The 14,940-nt window shown below is 41.6% G+C and overlaps 1 protein-coding gene across 1 annotated transcript in view; it reads left to right on the top strand.

Annotated features, from left to right (window-relative positions):
• The window catches only part of LOC115362048 (plexin-A1-like), an 87,328-nt gene that overhangs the window by 9,831 nt on the left and 62,557 nt on the right, over positions 1–14,940 (top strand). The window contains exons 3-5 of the mRNA XM_030055817.1: positions 8,570–8,721; positions 10,546–10,666; positions 11,627–11,763. Coding sequence (XP_029911677.1) covers positions 8,570–8,721; positions 10,546–10,666; positions 11,627–11,763 — 410 coding nt within the window. The remainder of the gene's footprint in view (positions 1–8,569; positions 8,722–10,545; positions 10,667–11,626; positions 11,764–14,940) is intronic.

Raw genomic sequence — 14,940 nt, 5'->3', positions numbered from 1 at the left:
ATGGGCCATCTGATATTAAGGCTGAATAAATGACTAAGTTACTTCTTGAGATGGACATTGATTGGTACTTAATTTCTCAATCACACATAATCATTTTAGGATTATAGGAATGTTTTGATACACATATAATTGGGGCACCATGATTCTGACTCCTGCCCTCCATGAGTGTGCTTGTAATGTTAATGATCTAGGAAGCTCATTCAACTACTTATTTTATGAAGTTGATTCTACTGTCACTTACACACACACACACACACACACACACACACACACACACCATAACTCAGTCTGGTAAGAACATCAGCTAAATGTCAAAAATGTAAAGCTAAGTGAAGGGAGAGAAAGGAGGAAAGAAGATTGGGGAAGGGGCTAGGGGGGTAGAGGAGAAGCCAGGGAGTGAAGGATTGAAAAAGCAGATGAAGGATTTTTCATCAGTGATTATTGTTTCACGACCCATTCTGTCCATCTCTGTTGTAGTCTGACACCTCAGCACCTTCTGAAATATACATCAGCTGTCGTGCCCTGCTGGGTGCGTGCGGGTGAAAAGGCGTGAGAGGGAGAGGTCAAGGATAACAGCAATGATGTGTGTTATTTGGCGGAAGATGAGGAATAATGATGGTCCAAGTGGAACGAGTGGGAGCAGTAAGCATCTAAACAGTTATGAAAGGAAAAAGTTAAAGAGATCCTGACTCACACAACAGCAGATGCTTCCATTTTCTTCGTTCTGGGATTCATTCTGTCCTCATTCTCTTTGCAGTCATGCGTGCTTTCTAGTACCGGCCAATTATAAAACAATTACAGGAACAAGTGCATCAACTACTTTTGTACAGCCAAGCTTTCGGTCTATAAGACCATCAGAGCATTCATGGGAACATGATGCTATCAGTGAAAGCCAAAGCACGCTGCTCAGTGCATTCGCAGTCTTCACAGTCTATCTCCTTGTGTTGTGTTTCTCCTCCCTGAAAGGATTGCATGACACACCATTTTCATGCGTTCATCATGTGAAATGGTTAGCTAGGATTTGAGTTATGGCATGGAAAACATCTTTGGTTAAAGTCAGGATTAAGGATACATGAGTGAAACTGTGGTCAAGGTTAGGTTTGGGCAAGCTGGTCATGTTTAAATAGAAAAAAAAACAACTTGAATTTAAAATCAAAAATCTATTGAAAAAAATATTCACAAGTTGGGAATTAGACCAGGGATGTCAGAGTTGAAAGAACCGAAAGGGTAGACATCCATCCACCTCTCCGATCTCCACACCCTTACGTTCTATCTATCCATCTATCCATCTGTCTATCTACTTCCTGTTTGTAGCCATGTTTCCTCCACCTGATTTTTCTCTGCTGTGTTGAATCCCAGTTCTGAGAAAGACACACACAAGAGCTGTGATTAGTCAGAAAATCCATTGTGCCTCCTGAGCATTTGCTAAAACTGTGTTGACATGACAGCTGTGGAAAACCCTCACCCAACTCTAAACCTAACCTGAACCCTTGTGTGCATATAAAAACTGTATTGGTGTTTAAAATAGGGTAAAAGTATTTCCCTCACTTAATGTGAATGGGCTAAATTCATTTGAGAAAATATCTTGAGCTCCTGCTGCCTTTACTCTTGGCTGTTGCAGAGCTCTACTGGAACAGTTGAGGTTTGAGTGCCTTGCTCACTGCGAGAAGGCAGAACTTTGCCAGTTTACTTTCTTGTCAAGATTTTCCCAGCCAATTAGGAATTTTGGAGTCTTTTTGCTCACAAGCCTCCATCTCTAAACTTAACGTAACCATCACTTCTATGAAATAATTGAAAAGTTTGTCTGTAGTCAAGAGAGATACAATGAAGAAATTCAAACCAGGACCACAGAGAGCAAAAGAGAGGTGAGGCCTTCTACATAATTTATTGTGTTTTGCTTCGTTTTGGGGATGGTTATTCTGACTTTCTCTCACTCCATTTGTCCATCTCTGTTTTATTTGTTTTGTATTTGGCACACCAATTCCCTATCATTCTGTAGGCTACTTCTTTCTATCTGTTCAATACATTCAAAGTCTTTTCAAACCTTCAACTCAGTGAACTCAACCTTTATTTGTGTGTGTTGTGTGGTTTTTCCACATTAGTTGCACAACTCACTTAGATATTATTACCATTGCACACTACCACTGTGCCCAGTAGCAACACATTAACATTTCTCCCGTGGTTATATCAAGGTCCATGCATTTTTGCTGTTGTACAGTGTGTTCTCAGAAGTTAGACTAATTTCCAGCATCATGAAATATGGTCTCTATAGTGATTTTTCATTTACAGTAAAAAAAAATAAATGTGCAAAAATGGATTGTTATTTCCTGGAGTGAAGATGGAAATTGTATATATTTTAACAGCATTCATTGTTTTAAAACCAACCTTCCTCATTAAAACATCACAAGAGCCCCCCAGTTTATTAGTCTTTGAACACAATTTATTAGTCTCTGAACACGATCTGATTCCAGCAAAGGTCTCTCCCTCTTTAACATTTTCCCCCCCAGTCCATTTCTTTTGTAGTCTTGACCAGTCTGTTTTGAACCAATTAACTGCAGATAGAGATTATCTGATTATCCATGTCGGCCTTGCAGGCAACAATCAAAGATGAAAAACGAGTTTTCCGACATCCAAGTTTCTAAACAATCCAACAAAGTCTAAGAAAGTCCTACAGAAAACAAGAACACCGTTCTCATCTCCAAATACTTTCAGATCCCCAGACAGATGTCAGCAGCTGCTGCTTTCCAAGCAACCATATTCCCAATGCATTATTCCCTGGTTTGGCAACACTTTTGAACCAAGCTACATTTATAGTTTGTCTGTGACAGTATGCCCTTGTACTGTACAATTCCCAGTACAGAAAAAAAAGACCCACTGCATCTTGAAATTCCTGTATTCCCAGTTTCATTTTGTATGCTGTAGCAGAATTCCCAAGCCAGTCTCCAACCACATTAACAAGATCCCCAGTTTTCAACAGCTCTCGGCCTGCCATATAGGCCATGTGTTATTGGTTACTTCTAAAACCACAGCAAGGTTACCATGCTTAAGAACATACACACACACACACAATCTTATATTTACAGGCTGGATGACAGACCGCTGGGTAACCACTGCTATAATATTATGTCATTTGATGTGGATGCTGCATGGTTAGGACTGCATATGAGGGGCAAACTACCACAGAGCAATGTTACAGTAAGGAGGAATCCATTAGAAACCTGTACTCAGTAAGTGAAATGGGAAATGAAAATAAAAACATCTGATGTTCTTTAATGAAACATCTCACAACAAGACAGTGAATATATCTGAAATCGTACCCTGACACAACTCATTCCTGAGAGAAAAATACAGCTACCTAACTCTAACGTATGCAGATACCATCCCTTTCAGCATTGCTGGAGGGTCTGTAGGACACAAAGCCCTCACCTTGTTCCTGTGGGGCAGCCAAATGACGAAACAGAAAATTCAGCTGCACACTGCTGCTGTTTTACGGGCAGAATGCACAGGACCAAGGATGAGCCTCCCCATGCAGAAAGCCTCCCCCTTGCCTGTCATACCAAACACTCAGTAAGTGCAAAGTACATGTAACCCATTGACATTGCAAAAGCACATGGAGGATCATCGCTGATGCTCCACAGTAATGACACCTATCTCCCACACCCTGATCCAGCTGGGCTAGGAAGTGGTTTGTCGCCAGTTCTCCATCTACTATGTTCCACTGCAGGCAGCTTGTACTCAGTGGCACCCAGTGCCTCCTGCCACTGGTGTTTACTACTGTCCTTCAGCACCCTGAGGTTCCTCACCTTAACACACACGTCAAACAGGGCGTTATCCCCTGTTTGCCCAAACTGACCCAGGCTTGGCGTAGAGAAAGACAGCATCCTCCCTTAATAGAAGGAACTCAATGACCTCTACAGAAAGGAAAGAACAGAGTAGGGCTGGGAAATATATTGGTACATATCGATATGGTGATACAAGACTGGATATCATCTGGGATTTTGGGTATTGTAATGGTGTGAAATAGTGAAGTGTTTATTCTTGGTTTAAATGGCTGCATTATAGTTAAGGGACGTTGCAATTTTCGGAACTTATTAGACTGTTCTAGCATTTTGTCTTTTGCCTCTACCTGCTTGGTTATCATAGCCACATTAGAAATGACTGTTTTGCAAAATCTCATTGTTTAAATTATTTGTGAAAACACCAATATACCAATATTGTCACAATAACGATATCACGGTACTCTTTTAAAAATATTGTGATATTTGATTTTGTCCACATTGGCCAGCCCTCAAAGAAAGAAAGAAAAAAGAAAGGAAAAAAGAATTGACACAGAAATGTAAACCCATTTGCAGATAGAATGCTATCTTAGCATGAATAGTCGCAGGGCTATTAGGCTATCTGCCTCAGGCCCTGGTGGTTGTTGGCTTGCTGGCAGGAATTGAGGTATCACATGAGTACGCTTTTTGTGGTTCCAGTGTCAGTCGAGTCCTGGATCAATTTGGCAACCCATGTGGTAGAATTGTAGCTGTTATCCTTGTGCCATTATGTCCTAAGGCTTGGTGGTTAGCGCCCTAGATGTGGTCGTGTTGTGTCAGATCACAGTGCCTTGAAAACCCGTCTGAGGTCCGTTTTCCATTCCACGGCATCTGTACTTTTTACATTCCCCAGAGATTGGTGGTTAGTGCCTGGATGTGGTGGGGTTGTATCAGATCACTGCAGCATTGGCCCAAAGCTGTCTGAGGTCCCATTTCCACACCACAGCGTCTGCCCGGTACATGCCCACAGGCTTGGTGGCTACTGGTTACCTTGTAATGTGGTGCCATACTTTCATATTTCCAATGGTTTGTGAGGTTCCAATGGAAATCCCCTCTTCGATGTTAGGCAGACATATTTGGCTAGTTGATAGTGTGCTATCACAGAGCCATTATACCCTTTAGGGCCCGGTAGCTAGTTGGAGTAGTAGTTTATGCTTTCATGCCCATGCAGTAACAAAAGAAATCACATCCCAGATACATAGTTAGAGATCGTTATACAGAAAACTCTTCCATATTGAAATTCTGTGGAGCACATAAAGCATCCAAATAAGAGGACCACTGTGTTTAGTCTGCTGCTCTCTCTTATTACAAGTTTGTTTCTCCTGGTTTTCCAGGTCTGCATAATATATGCTACAATCATCACCGCCTTATTCTCTCCTCTGTCTGTTCTATGTGGACGAGGGGTGCCAGATAATCAAGTTCTATGTAAGTACCGTGGCTAGGTACATAATGGCAAGCTGTCAGTGATTGTGGTATCACAGTGGAAGGATTTCAGAGTTAACTCCAATTTTCAAATATAATTAAGCGTTCAACCATACAGCATGGGTGGGCCCATAGGGATTTGAACCCCTAACCCTGGCAGTTAGCACTGTGCTCCACCCACTGAGCTACGGAACCACATGAGGAAGCACGGGGCCATATTTAAATATGAGAAAGCCTCCGGATACGTAATTACAGGAGTGTGGTACTTGGTCGGATGATTAAAGGGGTTCCCAGCAATTCCATGTCATTACCTGGCATCTGTGAAACACCTACTGTTTGTAAATTCTCCTGGAGTGAAAATTGTTTAGAAATATTTTAGTTATATATATTCTAGCGCTTCTCTACCTTCAGAAATGTAAGAAAATGAGCCAATAGATGGTCTATGTTTCCATAATCCTCTCTGGTCCATTTATAGTAGACCTGCAGATGATAGTCTCTCTAACAAGACGGCGTGTTATCTTTTTCTGCTTCCATCTTGTTGCCCCTCTGTGCCCGTCACCGTCTCTGTATCCCAGGGCTTGGTAGCTCGCTGATATTGTACTTTGCGGCATCATCGCTTCATTCCTCCAAAACTGTCTGAAGTCGGATTTTCACACCCTGACGTCTGTTGTCCATTTTGTGCCCTACAGCGTGATGGCTACTCTCTCTGGTCAGTGTTTACCAGCTATTGTGTTTGTGGAAGCAAAGCGCCAAGGCTGCACCGGCACCTGAGGTTCGAGTGTGAGTCAGCTTCCAAATAGTGGGTAGCAATCTCACCAGCCAGATTGCTGTGTCTGCCTCTTTCTCCCTCTTTGCTATCTCTCTTGCTCACCATCTCTCTCTCTTTTGCTCTCCCACTTCAGTTTGTTCAGTTACTTTACTGGCATGGCTGTTTTCATACTTACGCCAAAGCATTATACGAAATACCCAGCAAATATCACGTTATACATTCAAACAAGCACATTGGGGTGATTAATTATTTGGCTTGAAAACAGTTTAAACTTTCTGTTTCTCTGTCTACTTGTGTGTGGTAACACAATGCAGCCTACAGTATATTGTTTTGCTAACCACACTGGTTAGCTCGGCAGCCTATTATAGTGTTTGATTGCCTGTTTTTAGGATAAGGATTAATTACCTTTCAAAAGCATGGTCCAGTACATTTCTTGATTTTTTTCCCCCTTAATTTTCATGATATCCTGTTTTTGTCAGAGGTTAGAGAAGTCGGCTGTGATTTTTTTTGGGTTCTTGTGAGTCTGCCGTGTTGGTTTCAGCAAACACGCATAACTTCAGGAAACTTTGCAAAACGATCCTCAAGAATATGATGAATTTCACCTGCTCATAAATGAGTGCACATTCACGAGACATGCAAATTGCCAATTGCTAAAAATGCCATAGGTAGGCATCAAGCCGGAGGTGTCATTCACTGTGGACCTCATGTAGACAAACTCTCGTGTGAGCTCTGTTGTTCAAGTCATTTACCAATTTGAGGCATTGACAGTATATAAAATTATTCAGAATGAAAAAAATAGGGTGTGATTTGTTGTTTTCTGTTTTTGGACTCTGGTGTCACTTATTTACAACCATTTTTACCACAATCTGGGTGGATGCTCTTTTCTGATTGGTCGGCAGGTATGCATTAAAACCATGTATCGCACATGGCTCAAGTTTAATCACGGCTCTGAATTCATCTGTTACCCAACATGTAACCATAGCAACATTAAAAAGTTGTCAACAGCTGTTAAAGTTGACTCATTATCAGTTGCATTATCCACTTGATAAACTAATGACCAGGAAGGAAAACACACCAAAGGCTGGTTTGAACATTTCTTTCAATCTATTTGGAGTCTACAACAATTTTGAAGAATGAGATGCAGCAAATAATCGTGTTACAAACAGGATTCTCAACTACGTTAAATGGTTTTAAGACACTTTGCAGAGGTTCTTTGCCTCAAAACTGCTTAACGCACACCTGTGAGTTGATTGTCCCTTACTTACATCATTATACACATGAATGCAAGTAGCCAAACAAATAATACAATAACACTGTTGAAGTGCCCTTGAGCTAGTTGCCGAACCCCCAGCTGTTCCCTTCCAGCTTCCCAGTGGCCAACTTTCAAACAGAAGATCATGATGATAGAGTTGAATTGTCTGGCGAGATAAACCATGCATACCTCCAACTAGTCTACACTGTTGAGATCACTATTTTGTCAAGGTATGTTGGTTCGTATTATAATTATGCCACGCTCATACTGGAGACGCCCGACTTTCCATTTCCACACCAACGCTGTCTGCTCAGCCGAGCACTGAGAGGAACAGGGCAACAGACAGATTACACATAATTATCTCCTGATGCTTGTTAGGGATCGGGTTTATGTGTGTGTGTTTGTGTGTGTGTGCGCGCGTTCGCCCCATGCGCACGCTGCCGCTTGCGTGTGCTCGCGTGTGTGACAGACACCGTCCATCAGTCACCATATTTGTTTTGTCACGCCACACCTGTCCCCGTTACGCGCCATAATCTGGCTAGATAAATCACATTACGGTTCGGCGGCGCGACCGAGCGTTACGCCGCCGCAGCCCCGGCAACAAAGCACGAGCCGGCATAATAAGTTTCAATTAAACCAGAGTGATGACGCCGGTTTGATTCTGGAAACTGGTGCAAGTTGTTGTTTTTTTTTTTTTTTCCCCCGCACTCTTTCTCTCACTTTCAGTGTTTTCAAATCCAAGAAGCGATTTGTCTTCATTAAAAACTTGAAGCATCAAGCAACTCTGTGTGACGTCTATACATGTACATGTAGGCCGTGCACATATGTATCAGCGTTTGTTTGCATATGTGCATGTATGCCTTGTGTTCTGTGTATGTCTTCTGTGCTCAGATATCTGTCCCTAATAAATAATAATATGAATAAATGTGTGTACATGTATTTTGGGTCATGCTAATGTCTGATTGAGTTTGTTGTTGCTGTTTCCAGACTAAATCCTGGTCAAAAATGATTCAACAAAAATGTTTTCTCCTTTATGTAGCTTGGTATCGACTTTGATTCCACTCTCGGCTCATTGCTAAACTTGCTTTCACCTTGAAGTTTCCTGAGGTCTAATATCGATTCTTTCCCCTCTGTTCTCTGTTTGTGCCGCTACCTTACCTCTACCTCTCCCCCTCCCCCTCCCATCCACTGTCTCACACTTTTCACGCTGTCTCATACTTTTAAACCCCTCTGCCTTTTCGCTATTCTTCGACCCCGCAATGTCCACCCTCTTCGTCCCTCCCTCTTGCCCGCACCCTCTCGCCTGTCCAGCTGTTCCCAGAGACGGGGCCCCGGCAGGGGGGGACGAGACTCACCATCCTGGGGGAGAACCTGGGTCTGCAGTTCCGGGACATCCAGATGGGCGTCAGGCTGGGCAAGGTGCCCTGCGTGCCCATCGAGGAGGAGTACGTCAGTGCCGAGAGGTGAGGGGAGAGCTAGAGGACGCACACACACACACACACACTCACGCACACGCTCCACACACTGCGAACCTCCTCTAGCGTCCAGGCCAGGGTCGCACACAGGCGCCTCGTCCCAACAGTGAAATCAGGTGCCGTTTGATGGTAAATTCCATCTGTTGTTCACCTCCGTCAGTGTCCACATAGCTTCTTTATTTTTCTCATCCCTCCATCCTGACATTTACTCGTCTGCAGCGCCCTACATGGCTGAGGAATTGAGTTCACGCAGATCAAACAATCACACTGTAGTGCTGTTGGTGGGGAAATGATGCATGCGGAGGTAGAGGGCTTCTCTATGCAAACACTACACACACACACCGGCTCAACAGTCCATCTACCCATCTGTTCGTCTATACGTTATCCCTGCCCTCCCTCCACCACTTCTTTGCTTTTCTAGTAATAGTAAAGGCTGTTCTCATTCAAAGTCTCAATCAGTGCTTTTCATTTCATTTACTGTCTATGCACCTAAAGAAGGTTGCTGTAATTTGCTGATGCTGTCCGGTGCAATTCGTCAGCTGAACACTGCATCCCCCAAACTCTTCCTCTCTCTCTCTCTCCCCGATCCACAAGTTAGCAAATTGTCTTGACAGAGACGACTCGCAGGAACAGTGTCACAAGTGTTGTGGAACGGCGCGGATTCGACACGTTGTGATGTAACCGTCGCTTTTAGAAGCTGCACTCGCTGAACTGTGGTCGTGCTCTCCAGCGCCACGCTGCACATGCAGGAGTGCTGTGGAGCACGTTTGCGAACTAGAGTGCCGCAAATGTGAACCTTTAAGTCGTCTCAGTGTTTTTTTCTGTGACTGTGTTGCAGACATTGATAGCACAGATCAATCTGCACTTTTTTCTTTTTCTGAGTGAAAGTGAAGATTTTTTTATGTGTAACTTTTGCTGCCTTCTTGACGTGGACTCAGAAGAAAAAATATTGTATCTCAATGGATACAGCACAATAAATAAAATGAATGAATGTTCTTGGATAAATAAAAGATAAATGAAAAGTAAAAAAGTAAAGAAAAAATATATATCCTTGGTAAAGGCTTTATTTCACAGAACATTCTAACTTCTCAAACACAGGAGAGGCCACAGTAGAAAAAAAGATGCACCTCTGGGCACCAGTTTACTTTTCAGGGGACACAAAATGTTATTATATGATACAGTTCTTGTTCCCTTGTTTTGATTCATTTATGCTGTTATTTTCATTATTTTGTGGCCACCAATTTGAAATTCATGTGAACAAATTCTGTTACTTCCTTTTGATATGATATGACACTGAATCAAGATAGTTGAATCAAGCTTTTGATAAGGTGTAAGTGGTAGAGATTCATTAATTGTCGCCTCGGGTTAACAATGCTTATTATCTGTGCATGTTTTACATCTATTCCTAGATTTTTTTTTTTTTTTTTTTTTCCAACTCAGCTCATGTTTTATGCATTAAGATATCACGCACAGGACTCGATACCTCGTTATCACAAACCACAATACCTTTTTTTTTTTTGGCCACTCCTGGGCTCCACAAAAGCACAATCTAAACGTGAAACAAGGCTCATTTCCATGATGGCAATTCAAAATTATACAGCGGCGGCAGGAACCAGATAGCCACGATCCATCAAGATGTTGTGTTCAACCTCTTCTAACCTCTTGAAAATCTCTTCTTAGCAATTCCCTTCCTCTTTCCGCACAATACAGTGCCTTTGGAGTGGGATGTTACAGTCTACAGGTTATGCTTTGTCACGCATCTCCTTTCGCCTGTTTTTCTCTCCGTCCCTCCTTCCCTCACTCCGTCCACAGGATAGTGTGTCTGCTGAACGACGCCACGGGCTACAGGGTCCAGGAGGCCCAGGTGGAGGTGTGTGTTAGAGACTGTGTCAACGACTACAGAGCCCTGTCACCCAGGCCATTCACCTTTGTGGTAAGGACAGAAAAAAGAGCGCTCTTGAAGAATTCTTTAGTCATGGTAGCGACTCTCCAAAGAACCATAATGACTGAAAGAAGTCTCTGATTTGTAAAGTGCTCCCCTATAGATAAGCAAGAGGTTCTGTCTCATACATTGATATGATTTAGTATGGTTTGATTATGAAAAAAAGGTTTTCATAGCACCAAATAAGATTATGCCATGGTATCAATCTAAAGAGACATTTTCTAGTCTTACAGTGAAACCCTTTTGTTCAGAGTTGCAGCTGATTTTTTTTTTTTTTCTTCAGTAGTTTTTTGGACAGCTCCCATTCATTTTGCTACGAGAGGATTTTGTCTCCGTGCTTCTTTATTACAGTGTTCTTTTCCAAATCCCGTCCCTGAGATTCATTTACAAATATTGGGAGAAATTCATACCGGGCACGAGCCAAACAACAATAAAAGTTTTGAATGATGAAAGAGTACGCTGTACTTGCAACAAGGCATTCATCAGCTGTCACACTCTCAGAGAAGAGGGACATTAATAATTGACAAAATGCTGGAAATTGCACGATTGATTAATTTATCGAATTATTTTTATTGCATGGCCACGTCTTGGCGTGGTTCCTAACTGGATCTGTTTTATATTTGTTGCTTTGCAGTAGAAAAGTGCTTTATTTCACATTACACTGATAGGCCCAAGGGGGGCGCTCCAGTTACAGGTCAAAAAAGGTGACATATTTTTTACTGACTGGGTCAAAGAGAGTTTATGATGTGGGAAACATTAACTGTTAATTTATTCACTGTCACAGTGACTTCACCTCTATTCTTACACTGTTATCTTGCGTTACCTTCTTGTTTTAATTCATTTTTGGTGCATGATTGCTTTATCCTGTGTATACTCTGTTTTAAAGGGATAAAAATGCAAAGTATATTAGTGGTGGTACTAATAAATTCTCCTCTACTCTCTCTGATCCAGACCCCATACTTCACCCGTATCCAGCCGTCTCAGGGGCCCATTTCCGGCGGCACCAGGGTCACCATCGAGGGGAGCTATCTCAACGCCGGCAGCTACGTGTCCGTCAGCATCGGACCACAGCCGTGCTACTTCAAAAAGTAAGGGGACGACTTTTTAGATTTAGTCGAAAAACTGCAATGACTCCCGCGGGGAAAAACCGGGACAAAGCCGCAGCCGAGAGAAGGATTTAGATAAGAATAAGACAAGTAGAGAGAGCGGCGAAACAAATAAGTATGACAAAGTGAAAATACCTTCACAAGTTTGCGTCACGAGTTGTTTATTTTGTTCGGTGTACAGATGGGAGAGCAGACATCCGCTGAAGGCAAGTCATTAATACATGCACATGTAAGCAGATGTGTGTATGGGGGGGGGATTTTTCTTTGGTTTTTGTGTCAGGGTGGATCTGTGTGTGTGTGTGTGTGTGTGTGTGAGTTTACTGCTGCCTTGCTGACACACACACACACACACAAACATCCATCCATCCAGTGTTGCTCTTTGTTTGCGCACACACAGGCTTTCCCTAATCTCGTGCACAAAGTCATGCTATCACCATAGTTGCCTCCATGTCAAATGCGTGGATTAGCCTCTCCGAGCTAATCTGTGCAGAAGCAACTCCCCGCTAGCTTTGATGTCACAGCAGTCATTTCTCTGCTGCAGCCTCTTCACTGTAATCCAGCGGCTTCCACTTCACCACAACTCTACTATGTTTTTATCTGTCACACCCTAGTGTGTGTGTGTGTGTGTGTGTGTGTGTGTGTGACAGCACCCTTGTTGGAGTGTGTGTCGTCTTGTGAGGGTTGCTGGAGCGTGCGTTCGTTGTGAATAGGGTTGCTATGGTTACGGACCAAGGGACTTGAGAGAGTGGAAATTGTAGATTCTCTCTCTCTCTCTTTCTCTCTCTCTCTCTCCCTATCTCTCTCACTTTCTCTCTCTACCTGACTGTCATAGCATAGAGGCACAACAGAGAATGTGCATCACTACATCACACACACACACACGCACACACACACACACATTGCTGTTGCGATGGCATGGCCCAGAAATGCAGCCACCACTCAACTGTGCTAAATACATATTAGATAATGTAGCTATTGGGGACTGCACTCAAGACTGCAATTGAAAATGTTATTTTGCCTATGGGACATGCAGGCACGCACACACACACACACACACATACACACAATGTGAGCTGCTGTGCGCTCTTCCCTAGTGTTCGTGACTCTGGTGGCTTTGATCCTTGTCAGTGCACCAGCACTAGCCGACACAGACTTCATTAAACATGACTTCACTGCTCTCTGCACCCCCTCATCCTTTTTTTATATGAGCAGAATACCAGTCATAGTGGAGGGGGGTAAATCCTAGGAAGTACACCAGGGATAATAGACACAGTTGATATATTTTTAACATCCTTTGCAAATACAGCCTGCGAAAACCTCAACAAGTCACAGAGTCTCATATTCCATGAAAAGATCATTTTCCTAAATCAAGTGCAAAATTTTGGGGCGAGTTAATATCGCTTTACAGTTTCAAGTTGTGTCAGCTTCTTCCAACAGTGCAGAATAACACGGATCACTGCAGTATTCGCAAGAAAAAGATGCATGACAAAATTCTTCAGACAAGCTGCATTGAAAACAAATGAAATGTCATTCAGCCGGTAAATTAAACTAACATTTTAAAACTGAATATGAACCTAAATGGCTTGTTAAGATGGGCAACTACAGCAGAAGTAGAACGAGGAAAAGGGAAGTCAAATCATCTGCTTGGACGTCAGTAAAGAAAATCCTGGCACAAGACGGTCATTGCTGTCTAGTCATTGTTGTAATTGTCACAAATGGACAATTTCTTTGTGCTCTGTAGAGGCTTTACTCTATATTTCTGTCTGCTGGTGTGTGAACATTTCTCTCTCTCTAAAAAAAAGAAACAACAACAAAAGTATCTTGTTCCTCTACCCACATGTCCATAGCGTCCATCCTTGCTATCTGCACTGTTTTATGAAACTTGAGGCCTAGAAATTCTATCTGACTTCAGTTGAAACAGTTTCCAAAGCTGTGATATAAATTATTGCTGTGCTTCTTTGTGTTGATGTTGAACAGTCTTCAAGTTAGTCCAGTAATTTTAGGCCAAAATTGGGGTCAACCTAGGACAAATTGCAAGAGAAGCAAACTCAACTGATTTTGTATCCTCAGTTTGTCCTGAGTGAGGGAAAAAAAAAGTCCCAAGGAATCCCATTGGTGGAAAGTTTTGAAAATCACCTATTTATGACCACATATTACCAAAAAACACTGTTTTTAACACACGGGAAAGGGGTTCAAAATTTTACTTTCAGATATCACTATAAAAATTCACAAGATGATTACACACAGAAAGACAAGAAAAGAAGTCAATTACAAGTTCTTTGAATTATTCTGTCACACATTGTCTGATTTGGTATGCGCTAATAAGGAATATAAGGAATAAATGCCAGAAGAGACATTTAAACAGTGAATTAAAAGGTTACTATATATAGTAACCTTGAATTAAAAGGTTACTATATAACAGTGAATTAAAAGGTTACTTTATATATAGTAACCTTTTAATTCACTGTTTAAATATCTGTTCTGGCATTTATTCCTTATATTCCTTATTAGCGCATATCAAATCAGATAATGTGTGATATGCATGTGTAAACAGAATAATTCAAAGAACTGGTAATTGACTTTTTTTCTTGTCTTTGTGTGTGTAATCAACTTGTGAATTTTTATAGTGATATCTGAAAGTAAAATTTTGAACCCCTTTCCCCTGTGTGTTAAAAACAGTGTTTTTGGTAATATGTGGTCATAAATAGGTGATTTTCAAAACTTTCCACCAATGGGATTTCTTGGGACTTTTTCCCCCTCACTCAGGACAAACTGAGGATACAAAATCAGTTGAGTTTGCTTCTCATGCAATTTGTCCTAGGTTTTTTCATAAAATGACTGGACTAAGTCCTTAAAAATCACAAAGTGTCTTAAATTCAGTTTTATGAATATTAGATCTATGAAGTCATTAAATAGTCTAATTTATGAGGTTTTAATGTCAACAAATACATTTCCCATTTAGAAATCTATTTATTTTGGTCAAAATAATCAAGTTTGAAAACTGTTTAGGAAACTGTTATAATAACAGTTTATAGAATCAGTCAATTAATAACCTACCATATTCCTATGTTAAACTTAGCTCTGCACCAGACCAAATATATAGTACTTATTTTAAACTTACCTATAATGCTTATTTGAATAAGAAATGTATTCATTTTA

Source organism: Myripristis murdjan, chromosome 7 (assembly GCF_902150065.1).
Source record: "Myripristis murdjan chromosome 7, fMyrMur1.1, whole genome shotgun sequence".
Lineage (NCBI taxonomy): Eukaryota > Metazoa > Chordata > Actinopteri > Holocentriformes > Holocentridae > Myripristis > Myripristis murdjan.
The sequence above is the reverse complement of the archived record's forward strand: the minus strand, read 5'-3'. Positions and strand labels throughout refer to the sequence as shown.